General features: G+C 53.8%; 2 protein-coding genes across 2 annotated transcripts; both read right to left on the bottom strand.

Moving 5' to 3' along the window:
• Window positions 1-4,196: 4,196 nt before the first annotated feature.
• Window positions 4,197-8,739, bottom strand: LOC141581247 (kallikrein-1-like). The gene is made up of 5 exons (XM_074386029.1): window positions 8,640-8,739; window positions 6,683-6,842; window positions 5,169-5,455; window positions 4,914-5,050; window positions 4,197-4,400 (listed from the first exon to the last, which is right to left on the bottom strand). The coding sequence occupies exons 1-5, from the start codon at window positions 8,683-8,685 to the stop codon at window positions 4,245-4,247; spliced, it is 786 nt and encodes a 261-aa protein (XP_074242130.1). The 5' UTR covers window positions 8,686-8,739; the 3' UTR covers window positions 4,197-4,244.
• A 1,811-nt stretch (window positions 8,740-10,550) lies between these two features.
• Window positions 10,551-18,485, bottom strand: LOC101045324 (kallikrein-15). Its single transcript, XM_074386030.1, has 6 exons — window positions 18,453-18,485; window positions 16,680-16,761; window positions 13,203-13,348; window positions 12,425-12,708; window positions 12,168-12,304; window positions 10,551-11,177 (listed from the first exon to the last, which is right to left on the bottom strand). Exons 2-6 carry the CDS (start codon window positions 16,728-16,730, stop codon window positions 11,025-11,027), a joined length of 771 nt encoding a protein of 256 aa, XP_074242131.1. The 5' UTR covers window positions 16,731-16,761; window positions 18,453-18,485; the 3' UTR covers window positions 10,551-11,024.
• Between the last annotated feature and the right edge of the window lie 450 nt (window positions 18,486-18,935).

The following is an 18,935-nucleotide window of genomic DNA, read 5'->3' as shown; positions in this document are numbered from 1 at the left end:
AGGCTTTATGTAGTGGCAAGTCAGAATCCAGTTACGAAAGTAAATCATTCCAGGTTCTTCAGAAGGAAGTAAATAGAGGGAATTGGTTCATGGGTGATAGAAGAACTGAGAAGCTAATAAGAAATAGTGAGGCAAATCAGGGGTTTAGGAACTACAGGATGCTGCTACTCAGCCAGAAGGACAATGGGAGGAGGTGGTATTACTACAGTCCAGAAACTGGAACCCTATGGAAGGCATAGGCCCATGGTTGGATTGCTCAGGGGTGGCTAGAATCAGGGAATAGATATAACTACTACTGAAGACCCACCACATGCAGAGATAGAGAGGGCGATAAATACCCTGGCTTGTCCTCTCCTCCCAGAGCCAGTCTTCTGCCAGTGCCTCCCATTAGCCAAACACAGTGATAAGATGGTGAGCAAAGGAGTTTGGGAAATGTGGTTCTTGCAGTGCAGAACAGGGCAGGGTGGGGAATGGATCTGAGAGCAGACAGAGAAAACTGGCAGAGCTGTCAGCAACTTGGCAGAATTGGTAATAATTACTGAGTCCAGTAGAAAAAAGTTGTCAACAGTTTTTGCAAGAGTCCTGTGTGGCTTGGGGCACATGAGCACCCTGAGCCAATTATACGGCCAGTGCAGTACAGTTTGTTGATTGGCTTATAACTGGGGCTGAGAAGGGCAATGGGCAGGAGGTGAAAGGTATGGTGGGGAGGTAAGCTGCAAATGTCCACTTATTCTGACTAAGCCACAGAGTGGCTGCTCTCTAGGATGATGAGAGCCAGGGACTTAAGTGTCATCTCAGTGTTCTTTCTCTTGTCTGTTTTTCTTCATAGTTTTACTCTCCCCCATGAGGCTGGGTCCAAAACTTAGGCAGTTTCAGGCTTATAATCCTCGAGGAGAGACTGCTCTTCCCTGACAGCTTCCTAATAAAAAGCCCTGGGGCAGAGTCTGATTGGTTGGCTTTGGTCATGTGTCCATTTTTGGGCCAATTGCAGGGTCTGTGGCATGGGGTACTGTGATTGGCTCAGCCAGAATCACATGATTATCTCTGTGGCCCAGAGGGCAGCATATGTCAGGAGAATCCCTCAACCATTGTTATGTGAGTTGGGTGGAGGGTGTCCCCAAGAGATGCCAGGCTGCTGTTCTGGGCAGACCAAATTCTCCATTCACGGTCTTGGTTTTTGGTCTGGTGCGTTCTCCCTGACCTCTGCTTCTAGACTCTTCAATTAGCAGAAAGAACTAAGGGGACCGGTGACACGTGTAGTCCCAGCACTTTGAGAGGCCAAGGAGGGAAGATCGCTTGAGCTCAAGAGTTTGAGACAACCCTGTGTAGCATAGTGAGACGCCATCTCTGCGAACAAAACCAAACAGAAACAGAAAAAAAACCAAGGGATCTGATATCTCCCCAAATCCTGAGAGTGCTGTTGCTGTTCTGTATATATGATGGTCCTTTCTCTTTCTTGTTGGGTGTTAGAGATGTGCAGTTTGCCAGAAACAAAGCAGATGAGGTCTTAGCTTATTTGGCTAAAACAGTTTTGCACTGTTGGAAAGTAGGCAAAGTAGAAAAAGGGCTAAAAGGAGGAGATGAAGTCCTCAGAAACAGCTGAAACTCTCTTCTGCTGGAAATACAACTTGGATAAATATCCATCGTAAACTGGAACTAAGCTTTTGGGCACATTGGTGTTAGAGTGTTTGATCTGAAAGTTTTTCTCATATACAAATCTGTGCGTGTTTTGGGAGGGGGGGCTCTGAGGTGTGAACAAGAGGTGACACTAGGATGTCTGGGGAGGTTGTCGACATGTGAATGGGGCCACTGGAGGACCTTGGGTGATGACGAGGAGAGACTGTAGCAGAAGTGGGGTGACTTTGGAGATGACTGGGGTTGCTGAGTTGTCGTGGGTAACTTTGAGGGTGCTGTTGAAGGTGTCTGGGAGTGATACTAAGGATATTAATGTGCGTTATTATGAAACACCTTTTAGGAGTTCAAGTAAGGTGACTGGGGGTGTCTGTCGGGGTGACTGTAGAAGTGATTGAGGCTGGGTGTGGTGGTTCACACCTGTAATCCCAGAAATTTGGGAGGCCGAGGTGGGCAGATGACCTGAGGTCAGGAGATCGAGACCAGCCTCACCGACATGGTGAAACCCCATCTCTACTAAAAATACAAAACTTAGCCAGGTGTGGCAGCAGGTACCTGTAGTCCCAGCTGCTTGGGAGGCTGAGACAGGAGAATTGCTTGAGGCCAGGAGGCAGAGGTTGGAATTGACCCAAGATTGTGCCACTGCACCCCAGCCTGGGCGACAGAGTGAAATTCTGTCTCCAAAAAAAAAAAAAAAAAAAGAAAGAAAGAAAGAAAAAAGAAGAAAGATATGATTGAGATGGTTCTGTGGGATAACCTTGGGGGGGGTCATCTGTGAAGTGACATTGAGGGGCATGTGGGATGGATTATGAGAGTGAGAATTGGCTTTGAGGTTAAGTAGGGGTGCTTTGGGACAACTCTAAGGGTGTGACTAGGGATGACTCTAGGGGTCCCTGGGGTTGACCTTGTGAGAGTGGAGTTACTTTGAGGTTTCTAGGAGGTGATTTTGGGGATGTGCCAAACTTTGGGGGTGTCTGTTGGGCTGCTTGTGGCTATCAACAGGGATGAGTTTGGAGGATGATCAAGAGGGGTGTCTGGGGCATCTGTCCCCCTCTCCCCAGTTCTTACCCATATGAGTGGGGGCTTCATGTTACTGGCAGTCATCCTGTTCTGTGTCCTCCTCCCAGCCAGTGTCCCACCACCTGAACGTCATCGACTTTGTCTTTAGTTTCCTCTGCATCGGCATTGGTTAAGTGCTGGCTCTGGCATGGCGGGGCGGCGGGGGTCGGGGGGGGGTGTCCCTGACCCCAGCACCCCTCTCTGGCTTTTGGGAGGTGTATCTAGACTTTTGTGCTGCTCCCCTTGGAGCCTCTGTCTTAGCGTGTCTCTGGTGAGCTCTGACTCAGTTCTAGTCTCTCTCTCAGTCTGGGGGTGTGGGGTGTTTCCTCTCCCCCACTCTGTTTCCCTTTCTTTTTTGTCCCTTCTCTCCAGGTATCTTTCTGTCTGCTGTGAGGGGGTGTGTGTGTGTCTGCCTGTCACGGAGAGTAGGAGAGGATGTCTCAGTCCCTCTTCTCTTACTGGGGGTCCCAGAGCTCACTGTCCAGCCTTCTATCCATCTCTGGCCCCACCGCAGTGCAGGGCTCCTGATTCTTTTCAGCCTGACACTCCTTCCAGTTAACTGCAAGGTGGTGCACCTGAGTCTGCTGGTGTCCTGCCTGGTGACCTCCTACCTGTGCTGGGACGCCAGCAACCTGATGCTGCCTGCCGGTGAGGGCGAGGCCTCGGAGGTGGACGGGGCCTCGGGGAAGCGGGTGGGGCCTAGGGTGGGACTCGGAGTCCAGTGGCCCTCCTAGCCTGCTCCCCCAGGAGCCGTGTCCTACCTAAACCGAGTGGGCATGTGGAGCAGAGGGCAGCCCTTGAACGTGCAGCAGCTGAGCTATGGCGGGTGGGCCTTGCAGCAGGGCACTGAGAGGTGCACATCCAAACAGAACTCAGACACAGACTCTGAGCATAGCCTGGGCCTGCCGATTTCATGCACCCCCGAGGACGAGACCACAAGCCCCTTCAAGGAATAGCCCCCGAGCTCCTCAGGACACTGACCGGCAGCCCTGGCCAGATGCCAGGCCAACCCCTTCAGCATGGCCATGCCCCTGATATTAGACCTCCCTTGAGGCCCCACCTCTTGAGATCAGGCCACGCCCTACGAGGGGACCGGTAGCAAACTCTGACCCTCTCTCTAGGACCCGTCCTTTGCTGCTTTGTTCCTGCCTGGGAAGGCATGGCTTGCAATAACATCCCTTTGTACCTTTCCTGGCTTCCCCGCTGCAATAAAACGTAGACACTTGCTAACCTCTCAGCCTCGGACCCTCCATTGCCCCCCACCTCCCAACCAGGGCAGGGTCCATCCTAGTGTGAGTGAACTGGTCTGGTGTCCCTGACTTGCCCTTTGGAATCTGAGCCTTTCCCTGCCTGTTTGTCTGCACCTGTTACAGCCCCTTCCTTTCCCCACGGGCTGGTGACCTCCAGGCACAAGACTGGGACAGCTGGGGTGGCCCCAGCCTCAGCCGAGTGGGTCCAGGTGCACCATATCTGGAAAGATAAGTGATGCCAGAACGTGACACACATTTGATGCACATTCAGTTTTACTGGGGGTAGGGGACAGGGCTGGGCATTCAGGAGTTGTCCGCTATGGTGTCCTTGATCCACTTCATATATGACAGCACTCTCACGAAGACAGAAGGCTTGTTGGGGCTGCCACAAGGGACGTAGCCCCATGATGTGATGCCTTGGAGCACGCCGTCACAGGTCAGCGGGCCCCCTGAGTCACCCTGGGAGGTGGAAGGGGAGAGCGACAAAGGTGTGTGGGGCCCAGTTCTCCCTGGGGAGCCCCAGCTCTCAGAAAGGGCCTCCAGTGCCCACTTCCAGAGGAAGGTGGGCAGGGATTCCTACAGAGGGTCCAGGGGCTCCAGTCCTGGCCAAGGAGGAAGGGACTTCAGGGTCCAACTCCTGCGTGTGTAGCAGGGTCCAGGAGGACAGTCCCTGCAGACAGGTCAATGGGAGGAGGGGCAGGACCATCTGCAGGCGCATCGCAGAGGCCACCTCTCTGACTCAACAGTAACTGCGTTACCGGGAGGAACGGTGAACTCTGGTGTTGGGGGGTGAGATGCAGTTGTACCTGAATGAGCCGGGGGAAAGGAGGGGAGCTGGGGCACTGATGGGGCAGGAGGCTACAGCTAGCTGGGGAGCAGTGAAGCCGACGCCCGGTTAGTTCTCAGAAGCCAGTTCTTAGGCTGAGGCCCCTCCCCCAGCCCTTCCAGACTCTGGGGGCAGGACTGGCTCACCACACAGGTGTCTTGGCCATCTTCCAGGGATCCGGCACACAGCATGAACTCTGTCACATTCTGGGTGTGGGCTTTGTCGCACTCATCATTAGGCACGATTTTGAGGTCCACACACTGGAGAATATCTGGAAATGAGACTAGGAACCCGGGAGAAAAAGGGCTGCAGCCAGACCTCACCTGGTTCCTTGGCCCTTTCTCCCTCCGACTCAGGCATCCCCAGCCCCGCCTTGGCCTGCACCGTCTGCCCCCACATACACTTCTCTGGTTCGATGCTGCCCCAGCCGGAGGCCAAACAGGTGCTCCCGACTTCGACGCCCTCAGTGGGCAACTCCACGACCTTCACGGCATCTGTGATCTGGACAGGCTGCTTCAGCTGGAGCAGCATGAGGTCGTGGCTGTAGTCCTCGCCTGGGAGGCGGGTGTGGTTCTTCAGGAGGCTCATGTTGAAGTCAGGGTGTGGGAAGCTCTTACTGACTAGAACAAACTGGGCTGTGGCTTCGTCCTCAAACAAGTCATGGCGACCCAGCCAGAGCTGGTAATGGCTGGGGAAAGATGGGAGTGGAAGGATGCGGAGGCAGACAGGGGAGAGGAGAATGGGGCAGGGGAGCATGGGGGAGGGTCCCCAAAGAGGGAAAGAGAAAGAGAAAAACGGGGGTGGGCAGAGACAGATGAAGAAAGATACGGAGAAACACAGACACCAAGTGGCAAGATGAAGGAGTTTAAGAGTGCAAAGGGCAAATGCAGAGACAGAAAGTGAAAAAGAGCTCAGAAGGACAGAGGGGTGAGAGGCAGAGGGAGGGCAGTGAGAAAGAAACGGGGTGAGCAAAACAGAGGCTGCTGAGAAGGAGAAAAGACAGGGACAGCGAGAAACAGGCCCAGGGGAGAGGGAGGAAGAGGGAACAGAACCCGGAGGGGAGCGAGAAGCAGACAGATGAAAAAGGGCTCGGGAAGTCAGAGAACTAGAAACAGAGGCAGAGAGGAAGGAGGGGTGACCGAGTGTGGGAGAGAAAAGGGAGGGAGGCCCTGGGGGAGGGTGGGGGCAGGTGGGGAGGCGGGGAGCCTGAGAGCAGCTCAGCTGCAGCTGGGGCTGTGGTGCGGGCTCCCCAGGGGCGGGTGGCCTGGGCTGAAGTCCAACGTCGAGGCCCCCTGCCCCCCCCAGCACCCTCCCCGCCTTTCTTACCCCCCCTTCTCCTTCCTGCTCCCTCAGTTTCCCACCAAGCTCCCACTGAAACCAGCCTTCCCTGTGTTTTCCCAGACTGGAGGGATGTCCTGTGGGGGGCTGGCCAGAGGGAGAGGTGCCCCCTGCCAGGCACACACACTGGGGATAAAGCCCTTCCTTTGTTCTTGGGCCTCCCTTAGGCCCTTCTGGGTGTGTGTTTAGTAGGGATGGAGGAGCAGTGAGGTGGAGACCCAGAGAGAGAGATGGGCAGAGAGCTGGAGGGTGACACACAGTGACAGAGATGCCACAGAGGGACCCAGAGAGACAGAGACAGGGGAGACACGGACAAGGAGACAGAGAAGAGAGAGGGAGATAGAGACTAAAACACAGTCACACAGACACAAACAGAGCCAGATCCCAAGAGACCCAGCAAGACCCAGGCAGCCTTGGGGAGGGAAATCCAGCCCAGCTCAGCCTCCCCATGGGAACTGCCTCCCTCTCTGCCTCAGTCCCCGAGTCTTGCCTGAGGTTATCCAAGGGGAATGCCACTGGCTTCTCAATCCTGTGGCAGTGTAGACGCCCTCCTCCCAGACCCCAGGCCCCTACTCACTTGCTGATGCAATGGGCAGCCGTGAGCACCCACTGGGGGTGCACCAGGACGCCCCCGCACTGGAAGGTGCTGTAATGGTACAGAGCCGCCTGCCAGGGTTGGGAATGCGGCTTACAATCCCAGCCTCCCACAATCCGGGACTGAATCGGGGGCACAGCACCTGCAGAGGTGGTGCTGGGTCAGGGAGGGCAGGGTTGGTAGGAGAGGCCAGGGATGAGGCTAGGAGGGGGAGCTGGGCTGTGGGTTTGAAGGGACATTGTGGGTAGAGGACTAGGGCTGGAGGTCTGGGGACACGGGCGAGGGACATTGGGAAGGGCTGGGACTCTAGACCCTTCCCTGGGCTTTTGGGGTGGTGTCTGGACCTGGTGCGGAGATTTCGTGCTCTGACAGCAGAGCAGCCTCCAGGGATGAGGGCAGGAGGCAGGAGACAGTGTCAGGAGCAGACACTGTGTCTGGGTGTCTGGTCACTTGGGCTGTGGGGTGGGAGACGATGGGTTAGGAGAGTGGAAAGGGATTCTGGAAACCAGAGATCAAGGCACCAAGGATGAGAGAGGATCAGAGGCTTGCTGAAGAATGTGGAGGGCTAAGGGGCTTCCGGGCTAGGGGAACACGACCTGGGTTGGGCTTTTGGGGTTCAAGAAAAGATGCAGCTTTAGGGAACCGGGTCTGAGAGGTCAAAAGAGCATCTGGATTGAGGAGTTTGGGGGTGATATGGGGTCCCTACACGGGTTGGAAGGAGCCAGCTCGGCTGGGAGAGTTAGATTTCAGGGCTTCTTGGTTAAAGGGTAAAAGAAAGGGTCATGGTTGAGGCTAGGGGTGGGTTCTGAAAAGTTTTGGGATCCTTCCTGTGAACCAGGAAGGGCAACCTGAGAACAGAGTTGGGGTCAGGACTGGAAAGGGGCTCAGGAGGAGGGAGGGGTGAGTGACAGTCCTTCTGGGACGGGGTGACGGATGGGATCTTTGTTTTTATGGGGTTGGGGTTCATGGTCTGAGGTTACTGGAGGGATGTGGGGTCCTCTTGGAGGCAGTCCCAGGATAGAATTGGAAAAGTGGTCAAAACAGGTACCTAGCAGCTGCAGGAATAGAATGCAGGACCCACTTGATGTGAGGTTGTAGAATCACATACTGGTGGACTCGGGGTAGGCCAGGGCAGAAGGTCTGGCTGAGAAGACATTTGGGGTCCTTGGGGTGGGGCTCTAGAAAACCAGAGCTGTGCAGGAACGATTCAGGTGGAGAAGGGCTGGGGCCTGGGGCGGGATGGAAATTCCCCAAGGGAAGGAGCAGGTGGGAGGGTGAGGGTGTTTTTCCTGGGAGAGCTGGGGGTGCTGAGTGGGTAGGGACATTTGCAGAGTCCCCCTCATACCAGATGGGGGAATCTCACATGCCAGTTTGGGAAGCAGGGTTGGCTGGTGAAATTTGGGGGAGCTGGGAGGACTGGGGGGACCAGATGTCAGGGTCTGAAGGACACAGTCGAGAGCTGACAGCTGGATGGAAAAAGTCACTGGAGTATGGCAGGATTTGTAGACTCAGGAGCCAAATGGGTGGCTGCAGAGAACTAGGGGGAAGGAGGGGATGATCAAGGGTCCTGTGGGGTTGGGGAAGCCCATGGGAGAGCTGGGTCCTCCAGAGAGAGACAGAGATGGCCCAGAATCTGCTCCTTTGGTAAAGCGGTGGGACTGGGAGTTGACTAGGGAAGAGGAGAAAGTACTGAGGCTTCCTGGAAGGAGCAGGGATCTGGTGTGGCAGTGAGGACTGTGACAACATGGAGGGGCTGGGGTGGAATTTTAGGTTGGGCCCGCACAAGATAGATAAGAGCCTGGGCATCCTGGACCCGGGTGGACTGTGGGCTGGAGGGACGATGATGGAGTGTTGGAGGGGAAGGGCTTATCGGGAGGGGGGTGAGGGCAGCAAGAAAGTCAGGGCCCGCTCCCCCTCCCACATCCCGCCACTGTCTCACCAGTCCCCCCCAGGGACAGGGCGAGGCACAGGACCAGGAACCACATGGTGACAGATGTGTGCAGGGCCCGGCAGGTGGAGGAGCTGAGGAACCTCCCTGGGGAGCCTTTTAAAAGCCCTTATCCCCTCAGAGCCCCACCCATGCCCTGCTGGCACCCAGATGTTGGCCAAGGCCCTTCTCCTGTTGCCTGGGGGCTGGACAACTTCCCCCCCTCATCCCCAGAGCTGCAGACTGGAGGGAGGGCCAGCACCTGTTCTGCAGGCCCCAGGTCACGCTGGATACATTCCTGGGGCTGAAGCCAGGTGGGAAAGGGCCTGTGGCTCTGAGGCTCTGCTCTGGGGAACAGCCTGTGGGGCAAGGGGGACTGACGGGAAGCAGAAACAGGAGGGTGGAGGAATCAGTGACCCTCGTAAAAATCCCCATATACCTAAGATCCAATTAAGGCCCTGTACCCCAAGACCCAGTGCCCTCAAATACCAGCAGTTAGGGCTTTGATTCCCTGCACCACTCAGAGCCAAGATACCAGCATTTCAGCTGCCAGCTCCCCCCGAAATATAAGCCTTGGCCTTCAGAATGCCATGGTTCTTGCATTCCCAGACCCAGGACCTAGGTCCCCAAAGTGACTGTTCCTTTCATAATAATATTTGGGGGTACACACCACCACATTCCTAGTGCCTCCAGATCCAGGAATGTGAAGTTTCAGGGGTCTCGCAGGGTAAGTTCTTTAGCATTACAAAACCCAGTGTCCCTCCCAAACAATGCTGGGGTCCCAGTGAGCCACCCACTTCTTGTACCAGTTATGGGTGCTCAATGTCCTGCCCTCCAAAGCCCCAGAGATCTGACAACCTTCCCTCCCAGGTCAAGATCAGACTAACCACAGATTCCATTGACCACCCCCCATTCCACCAGTACAGTATTTAGGTCTCAAGAGCCAGATTCATGTACTTCAACATTCAGCGACCTTGAACATCACATTTTGTGGTCACTGAAGACAATTAGGAATTAGATTCCTGCAGCCTCAATGGCAAACCCATAGGCTTCCAATATGTTGTCTTGGCTTTTTGATAAAATCAAAGCAGCTCAGAGTTCCAGCCTCTGCTGTATATCAGGAACCTGGCTAAGAAAACAACAGTATTTGCCTTTTTGCCATGGTTACCAGGAATCCCAGAAATAAATCCTTTTTTTTTTTTTTTTTTTTTTTTTTTTTTGAGATTGAGTCTTGCTCTGTCACCAGGCTGGAGCGCAGTGGAGTGATCTTGGCTCACTACAACTCTTGCCTCCCAGGTTCAAGTGATCCTCCCATGTCACCCTATCAAATAGCTAGGATTACAGGCATGTGCCACCATGCCCAGCTAATTTTTTGTCTTTTTAGTAAATATGGGTTTTCACCATGTTGGCCAGGATGGTCTTGAACTCCTGACCTCAAGTGATCTGCCCTCCTTGGCCTCCCAAAGTGCTGGGATTAGAGGCATGAGTCACCATGCCCAGCCCGGACCTAAATATTTTCTTTTTTGAATTGGAGTCTCGCTATGCTGCCCAGTCTGGAGTGCAATGGTGAGATCTTGGCTCACTGCAACCTCCGCCTCCTGGGCTCAAGAGATTCTCCTGCCTCAGCCTCCAGAGAAGCTGAGATTATAGGCACCCACCAGAGCACCTGGCTAATTTTGTATTTTTAGTAGAGACGGGGTTTCAACGTGTTGACCAGGCTGGTCTCAAAACTCCTGACATTGTGATCTGGCTGCCTTGGCCTCCCAAAGTGCTGGGATTATACGCGTGAGCCACCGTGCCAAGCCCGTACCTAAATCTTAAAGAAAAAGCCATTTTGGTAATCTAATGTCTCCTAGGTCCTTTAACTGGGATCCAGAGATAGAGGGTATTACTCACTGCCAGACGCTATTTTAATCAGTTCAGACAAATCATCTCATTTAATCCTCACAACAGCTCTTTGAAGTCAGCAATAAGATGTTTTCATTTTACAGATGGGGAAACCAAGGCCAAGTGAGATTAAGCCTCTCGTTCAAGATCACATGGCTGGTCATGTGTGTTGAATGAATGAAGCCTTGCTTCAGGCCATTTCTCCTCACCCAGGGATCAGGGTGGTGGGTGAAAGGAGCAGTGTACAGTGTCTCTGGATTTCCCTTTAACCCCAGAATGAAGTCACAGAAATTCCTACAGAGAAACTTGGATCAGCGCTTTGGTATCTTGGCATTAAATGGGTGACCTTGAGTGCCAGCTTTGTCCTCAGGTGGGACAAGTCCTTGGCTAACATCTGGGCCTTAGACAAGGTCTTGAGGGATGGCTCCACTCTGTTCCATGTCAAGTGGGGCTGCTGGCCAGCTGCGGGGGCTTCTGCTCGGTCAGGGCACAGGTGATAAGCCAGAATAGTCAGTTCCTCTTCATGGTCTCCCTGATCCATTTCACATAGTGGCAGACTTTGGTATAGACACCAGGCTTGGTGGTATTGTCACAAGGGACGTCACCCCAGGACACAATGCCCTGTAGGATGCCCCCACAGACCAGGGGTCCCCCGGAGTCACCCTGTGGGGAGAAGAGGAGGTTCCAGGTTGAGTGAAACCTCCTGGATTCAGTGCATTCATCCTCATCCTAATCACCATTTGCAGTCTCACCCCAAACCCAAGCCATCCCCATCCCAGGGAACCCCAACCCAACTCAACTCAATACAGCCCAATTTATCTGCTTTCATTTTTATTTTTTGAAGTGGAGTTTCACTCTTGTTACCCAGGCTGGAGTGCAATTGCGCGATCTCGGCTCACCGCAACCTCCGCCTCCTGGGTTCAGGCAATTCTCCTGCCTCAGCATCCTGAGTAACTGGGATTACAGGCACGCGCCACCATGCCCAGCTAATTTTTTGTATTTTTAGTAGAGACGGGGTTTCACTATGTTGACCAGGATGGTCTCGATCTCTTGACCTCATGATCCACCCACCTCGGCCTCCCAAAGTGCTGGGATTACAGGCTTGAGCCACCGCGCCCGGCCTAGCCCAGTTTATCTCAAATGGAGCCAACCCAACCCCACCCCCAATTCAACACAGCTCAATGCAACTCACCCAACCTATGTCCAGTCTCACCCCCGTGAACCCCAATGCAACTGAACTAAGCTAAATCCAGCTCAGCCAACATCCTCACCATTCAGAATCAAACCAAACCCATGCCTGTCTCACAACCCAATCCCAATCTTCATGCCTCCTGCATGCCAAACAAAATCTACCCCATCCCAATTCAACCCTCACATATTTCCCACCCAAAATCAAACCAAACCATTCCCATTCTCAACCTCAACCCATGCCATCCCAAACCAACTATCACATTATCTACCTCAAACAATGCAATCCCCACCTATAACCCCAACTCCAATCTCACCCCTATTCTAACTTCTCTTCCTACTCCATCTCCAAGTCTCACCCTAGCATCTTCTCTGGCCCAAAGCAAAGAAAATCCAACCCCATCCCCACTCCCACACCTATCCCCATCCCTCTTCCTCTGCCTGATGGCCCCGCTGGGCTCTGACCTCACAGGATTCTGCGCCTCTGCCTTCTGCGCCTGCACACACCATGGTGTTCGTCAGGCGCCCTGGGTAGTTCTTGTCACAAGATGCGTCGGAGATAATGCTGATGTTGGCACAATGCAACGTGTCTGGGAGACTCACTGGGGAGGACAGTGTACTTGGAGCAGATCCATAAATTCTGGCCCTTGTCCCCTCCGCCCAAGAGCCCTGGAGCATAGGATTCCTTGAGGCCTTGTATCCAGCTCCATTCTTTCACGCACCTTGTGACCGGGGGCTCCCTGTGGTCCCAGGCTCGTTGTGGGACACCAGGCCCCAGCCAGACACCACACAGGCCTCCCCCGGGTGGGGGCAACGCGTGGGTAGCACCACAGGGCGCACCTGGGGGGTCAGGCGTGCGGGCTGGACTAGACGAAGCAACATGATGTCATTGCGGTGGCTGCGCGCTTCGTAGCGCGGGTGTGGGATGACCCGAGATGCGGTCCGTAGTTGCTCTGGGCCATCGCGCTTGCGCAGGTTGTGCTCTCCCAGACGCACTCTCATGAAGCTGCGCGGGTGAATGGTTTTCCCGCCAGTTGGGGGCAGCCCAGTGGTTACCCACAAGTAGAGGACAGAAGCATCAAAGAGTGGGCAGGCCGAGGTCCCCAGACCCTTTTGGAATCTCGACATCCCATGACCTTTTCCTAAGAGCCTGAAGCCAATGGTTCCAGCCCCTGCTCCTCAAGGACCAAGGATTCTGAAGTCAGGCACACTCCTAGAACTTGACCCCCTTCAATTACTCCCAGCCCCCTCCTGGCCTCTCCCCAAATCCAGGATTCTCAGATCCCTAGAACTGAGGCTCAAAAGCTGGAACTAGTCTTCTTCCTCCTCCAGATATCTAAGGCTTTGAAACATACACTCCCTCTCACCCAGGGGCTTGACATCCAGCCTTTTTGTCCATTAGAACCTAGAAGTTCTGGCATCTATCTCTGTCTTCCCCCCAATTCTAGGAGCTCTTCCCCCAACCAGGCTCCCTCAGGACCCTGAGCCCTGCCTTCATACCGGCTTTGGCAGTGGGCCGCAGACAGCACCCAGTGTGGGGAGATGAGGGACGCGCCACAGTTAAAGCGACCACGCTCGTAGAGGGCCACTTGCCATGGCTGGGAGTGGGGTGCACACTCCTCACCTTCCAGCAACTTGTCGCCATCCTGAGCTGCTGGGAGAAGGGATAGAGGGTGCCTGAGGACAGGGACCTTTGCATTGCCTCCTACACCTTCCTTGCACCCTGCACTAACTACTATATGCCTATGCTTTCCCCTAACTTCTCAAGATACCCTGCCCTGTTTTTTTTTTTTGTTGTTGTTGTTGTTTGTTTGTTTTGAAACGGAGTCTCACTTTGTTGCCCAGGCTGGAGTGCAGTGGCACCATCTCACGTCACTGTAACCTCTGCCTCCCAGGTTCAAGTGATCCTCCTGCCTCAACCTCCTGAGTAGCTGGGATGACAAGCGCCCGTCACCACACCTGGCTAATTTTGGTATTTTTAGTAGAGGTGGGGTCGCACCATGTTGGCCAGGCTGGTCTTGAATTCCTGACCTCAAGTGATCTGCCCGCCTCAGTCTCCCAAAGTGCTGGTATTACAGGTGTGAGCCTCTATGTTCCACCTGTCCTATTGTTTATGTACAACTGCTGCCTGTTTTCTCAAAAACTCTAGCACCCACCCCATTTGCTGTAAGACTCTGGGAGAGAGAAGGAAGGGAACAGACTAGAGGGCAAGAAGTCCTCTGTGGTTGGGGGTGGAGAGGGGGACACTGGATATAGGTTTAGACAGATGGTCACTTGAAACCAGTCATTCAAGGTCACCAAATTGTCACAGACATCAAATGGATGTGGTCATGCTCAGTATGTATGACACAGCCTTGGCCCCAGAGTCTAGACATGTCAGCCAAATTCAGTGTACAGTATGAGTCCTAGATGTGGCCATACAAGGTCATAGACATGCATACATGCACATCCAGCTTCCAAACTCAGCTACAAATACGGATAGGACTGGGAGCTGAAATTGACTCGCATGTACATGGGTTGCAGCTGCAAGAATCACAGCACAGGCCGGGTGTGGTGGCTCACACCTGTAATCCTAGCACTTTGGGAGGCTGAGGCGGATGGATCACCTGAGGTCGGAGTTTGAGTCCAGTCTGGCCAATATGGTGAAACCCTGTCTCTACTAAAAATAGAAAAAATGAGTTGGGGATGGTGGCAGGCACCTGTAATCCCAGCTACTTGGGAGGCTGAGACAGCAGAATCACTTGAACTTGGGAGGCGGAGGTTGCAGTGAGCTGAGATCATGCCACTGCACTCTAGCCTGGGCAACAAGAGTGAAACTCCATCTCAAAAAAAAAAAAAAAAATCACAGCACAGATGTTGTTCATATGTGTATACGAATACAGATGGTTAAGACATTAATACACACACACACACACACACACACACACACACACAGAATTGAATATGGTTCAGAACTAGATTCATCATCTCTAGTGTGAGTCTTGGCATCCAGTGTCACAGATACTTGCATATAGGGTCTGGACGAAGAAGGGGTCCTTATACCTGGGTTCAAATGTACAAGCTGTGAAACTTTGAGCAAGTTATTTGACCTCTCTGTGCCTCTGTTTCCTCATCTGTAAAATGAGGATTGTTGTAAGGATGAGGTAGGAATGTGCATGTGTGTGTGCATGTGTGCATGTACGGTGAGTGATAACTAGCCCATTGTAGCCACTTAATACATATTAGTTGTTTTTTTAAAAGGACACCTGGATTTATTCATAGGGACATACATGTGAATATTCGGGTCCATCCTGAAGATGGCCAAAGTCAGTCAGACATCTGCACAGACCTACATATAATAAATAGTCAGGGGTAAAACTATGATTCACCCACGAGCCATTTTGTAGAGTTAGAGCTGCAGACACAAACCCAGAGGGCCAACACTCAGATGTGGACTTGCTGTCCGGGGCTGGGCATTCAAGGTCAAAGACATGCAGCTGGAGCCACAGGCAGCCAGGCCAGGACATATTTATCCATATTTAGATCAGCCCCCAAGCCAGATCTGTGGAGTTCAAGGTCACTGATTGGGTTTCACATATGGGGATCTAGTTCACACATGTGAAGAGGATGTGAACATACAGGGCCTTGTATACCCACTGCACACATGCGTGTACACACAGACACACACATACACACACACACACACATACACAGACACACACACACACACACACACACACACAGAGAATGGGACATGCTCAAGGGCATAATGAGAGGCATTCAAGGTCACAGGACCAGGACCCTCTCCACTGGGCAATGTGGATGTGTCCCCTTAGGGTCGAAGCCATACACACCCCCACCCATGCAGGGGTAGGATTTGCACAGCCAGACTAAATGCCCACACTCTGCCCATCACAGTCAGGAACTGGGCCAAAGGCCCTGGTGAGACCAGTAAAATGCGGATGTGGTGGACAAGGGGCTTAACAAAGCAAGGGTGAGGTCGTCCTGTGAAGGGCGGAGGGTGGAGCTGAACAGCTGGGCACCGAGGCTGCACCTGGCCAGTCCAAGCCAGAGGAAGGTGGAGGCCCCAGCTGGGTGCAGCAGGCAGGTGGGAGGCAAGGAGGTGAGTGCACAGAGAGAGCCGGAGGGAAAGCTGGAGGCGTGGGAGTCTGAGGGGCCCCCAAGAGTGAGGGTCATTTGTGGCAAAGCATTAATGAAAGTCCACCCCCACAATGTCTCCAGAGGAGAGGAGGCATCAGGTTACAGTTAATTTCTCGGTGTGTGGTGGCTGAGTTTAGTCCGGAGTTTGCCTGCTGCCCAGGGTGACCTTGACCCTGTGGCCGCCCCTCTGGGAGTCACAGCCCCTTCCCTTGTCACATGAGGTCAATGGTGCCCACCTCACATAGACATTGTGTGTAAGCTCGAAACACCATGCGCGGCTTACACACCGGAGAGGGCACTACCTGGGCCAGGCTTGTGCTTGTGCCTCACATGCAACCACATTTAATCCCCTCAAAGACCCTGTGAGAGTCAGGGAGTGTCAGGCGTGAGACTCAAACTGGAGTCTGTCTGTGCTCCTGGACTCTCAGCTCCTGTCTAATGCTTACTGTGTATATTAACTCCGTTATGCTATTGAGACCTCCCCGTTGTCTTAAGTGGGTGCTGTCATATAGAGAAGGCACTCGAAACCCAGAGAGGTGAAGCAGTTCCCTCGAGGACACACAGCAAGGAAGCGGCTGCCCTAGGATTCAGCTCAGGTTTGTGTAACCCCAGGACCGTGTTCCTTGTCCTGGGCAGCGAGAGGTCCCGGGACAGCGTGGTGATTCCAGAGCAGCACCAGCCCCTGATGATGTTAGGAACATTGGCACAGGTGGAGGTGGAGGGCGAAGGAAGGATTTTTAGTGGTCTCTGGGTGAGGTAGGGGCTGGCAGGTCACTGGGACCAGAGATGCTTGGGGAGGGGGCACCTGCTCCCCCAAACCTAACCCTCACCTGGGGCCACCTCACCTGTGGATGCCAGCAGGAAGGAGAGAGGGAGAAGAAGCCACATTGTGGAGGAGGGCCCAGGGTTCGGCTGCAGTCTGAGGACGGAGTGAGAGAATCCAGGTGAGGCAGGACTCTTCTGCCTCCCAACAGGATCCCTCCAGACACAGACCTATCCCACCCACTGTTAATACATTTCTTCTGACCACCGGTGTCCCCTTTCCCCAACCTCACTCTGTGCTTCCTTCTGGTTCCCCCATGTCTGGAGGGTTCACTCTTCCTCCAGTCACTGGGACAGACCCTGGTCCCCACTTCCCTGTATATCAGTCCCCAGCTCCCTGCCACCAGCCCCCAGATCTCTCTCCATCACCAGGGACCACTATCCAAACCTCTTATCTGGCCTTTTGGGTCCCTCTCCAGTTCCATCCCCTCCACTGGCTTGTCCCTGACCCATGACCCCAAAGGGTCTTTCTATATCTGGAGTTGACTGTGCCCCTCCCCTGCTTACCACCCTTTGTGGATCCTCAGCACCCCCAGGATAAAGTCCCCCCTTCAGCCTCACTTTCTTTTTTCTTTCTTTGTTTCTTCTTTCTTTGTTTTTGAGATGGAGTCTGGCTGTGTTTCCAAGGTTGGAGTGCAGTGGTGCAATCCCAGCTCACTGCAACCTCTACTTCCTGGGTTCAAGCGATTCTCCTGCCTCAGCCTCCCAAATAGCTGGGATTACAGGCAATGCACCACCATGTCTGGATAATTTTTTGTATTTTTAGTAGAGATGGGGTTTTACTATGTTGGCCAGGCTGGTCTTGAACTCCTCACCTCAAGTGATCCACCAGCCTCAGCCTCCAGAAGTGTTAGGACTACAGACATGAGCCACCATGCCTGGCCCATCAGCCTTACTTTCAAGTACAACAGTGGCTTCTTCCCTTCCAGCCCCTCTGCCTGTGTCTCCCATGACCTTGTCCTAGGCGCAGCCAATGCTGCCATTTTCTCTCTTGCCATTTCATGCTCAGGCTCTTCTTCCCACCAGGTATCCGATATCAACTCCCTTCCAGCCCCACTTCCTCCTTGAGGCCTTTTCTGACCTCCCTGGACCCTCAGTGGTGTCTGCCTCCCCTACTAGACTGGCAGCTCCCTGAGGAGCTGGTCTGAGTCCACTCTGGGTCTTCAATACTGCAGTGCCCAGCCCATGGGAGGCCTCAGGAAGCTTTGGGAGTGAATTAGAGTCCTTCCCCGTATCTTCCAAATTTGTCTTTGTCCACCATGGCCCTGTCCCCACGTCTTCTGGGAGGCCTCAACACCTAACAGGTGTCTCCCCTGAATGCCCCAGCACCCATTTTGCCTCCATTACATGCAGATGCCCCGTACTTGCTGGGGTCTTGCCTGTTCTTTTCCTGATCTGGGGGCCTTGAAGATGGGGCTCAGGTCAGGTCCTTTCTGTGTCCTCAGCACTGCCCTGCCTGGGGCCTGGCACACAGGAGGCCTCGGGGAGGTTGTGCTGAACTGGCTTGAACCCGTGATCACTCCTATGTTCTTGGCTCTGGTACAAGCGCTTCAGGGACGTCCTCCCGATCCACTCCACCCCCTCCCTCCCCCCGACTGCGGCTCCTTCTGGCCACTTCAGGACATTTTCTTGGTTCAGGTTCAATTTGGGGCATTGGTGAAGGACACATGGATCCACCCATGCCCTTGACACTCAGTTCTCCCAGGGTGGCTGCCGTTTCCCCTTGAGACCAGGGCACAGTGAATCTCCCCTTCACCCTTCCCTCCAGTCTTGTCTCAAAGCTCTCACCTCTTCCAGATCCTCCAGCAGTGTCTAGGGCAGCTTGGGTGCCAGAAGAAAGGGAGCAGGCAACAGGATGCCTGAATTTATAAGCTCCCAGCCCCAGCTGGGTCTGGGGGTGCGGTGGTGTAGGGTGGGGTGGGAGGTGACTGAGAGTCAGGTTTACAGGCAGAGACGCCTTGGTGGCTGGTGGGGTGGGGGACTTGGCCTAATGAGCATTTATTAGGTTGAAGCTGTTGTCTGAGTCTACAAGGAAGAATTCTCCAGTAGAGGCAGTTCCTCAAGGGGGAGGGAACAGGAGGACAGAAACAGAAGTTGGAAGGAGATCAAAAGACAGAGCCTGGAATTTGGGGTCTGGAGTGTGGAAACTGATCCTAGAGTAATTGTTCTTGGGTTTGGGGCAGGGTTCCGGATCCCATGTTCTGGATCCGGATCTTGGCTCTGGATCTGGGTCTTGGATTCTGGATTTGGGGATCTTGAGTTGGAGATTAA

This window comes from Saimiri boliviensis, chromosome 14 (assembly GCF_048565385.1).
Source record: "Saimiri boliviensis isolate mSaiBol1 chromosome 14, mSaiBol1.pri, whole genome shotgun sequence".
In the NCBI taxonomy this organism is placed as follows: domain Eukaryota; kingdom Metazoa; phylum Chordata; class Mammalia; order Primates; family Cebidae; genus Saimiri; species Saimiri boliviensis.
The sequence above is the reverse complement of the archived record's forward strand: the minus strand, read 5'-3'. Positions and strand labels throughout refer to the sequence as shown.

Coding starts and splice junctions, on each gene's coding strand:
- LOC141581247 (XM_074386029.1), bottom strand. CDS start 8,685: ATGTGGTTCCTGGTCCTGTGCCTCGCCCTGTCCCTGGGGGGGACTG. Junction 5,456..6,682: donor GCTGCCCATTGCATCAGCAA/GTGAGTAGGGGC, acceptor ATCTTTCCCCAG/CCATTACCAGCTCTGGCTGG. Junction 5,051..5,168: donor CAGCATCGAACCAGAGAAGT/GTATGTGGGGGC, acceptor CCGGGTTCCTAG/TCTCATTTCCAGATATTCTC.
- LOC101045324 (XM_074386030.1), bottom strand. CDS start 16,730: ATGTGGCTTCTTCTCCCTCTCTCCTTCCTGCTGGCATCCACAGGTGAG. Junction 13,349..16,679: donor TGGCATCCACAGGTGAGGTG/GCCCCAGGTGAG, acceptor CCAGCAGCTCAG/GATGGCGACAAGTTGCTGGA. Junction 12,305..12,424: donor AGGGAGCCCCCGGTCACAAG/GTGCGTGAAAGA, acceptor TGTCCTCCCCAG/TGAGTCTCCCAGACACGTTG.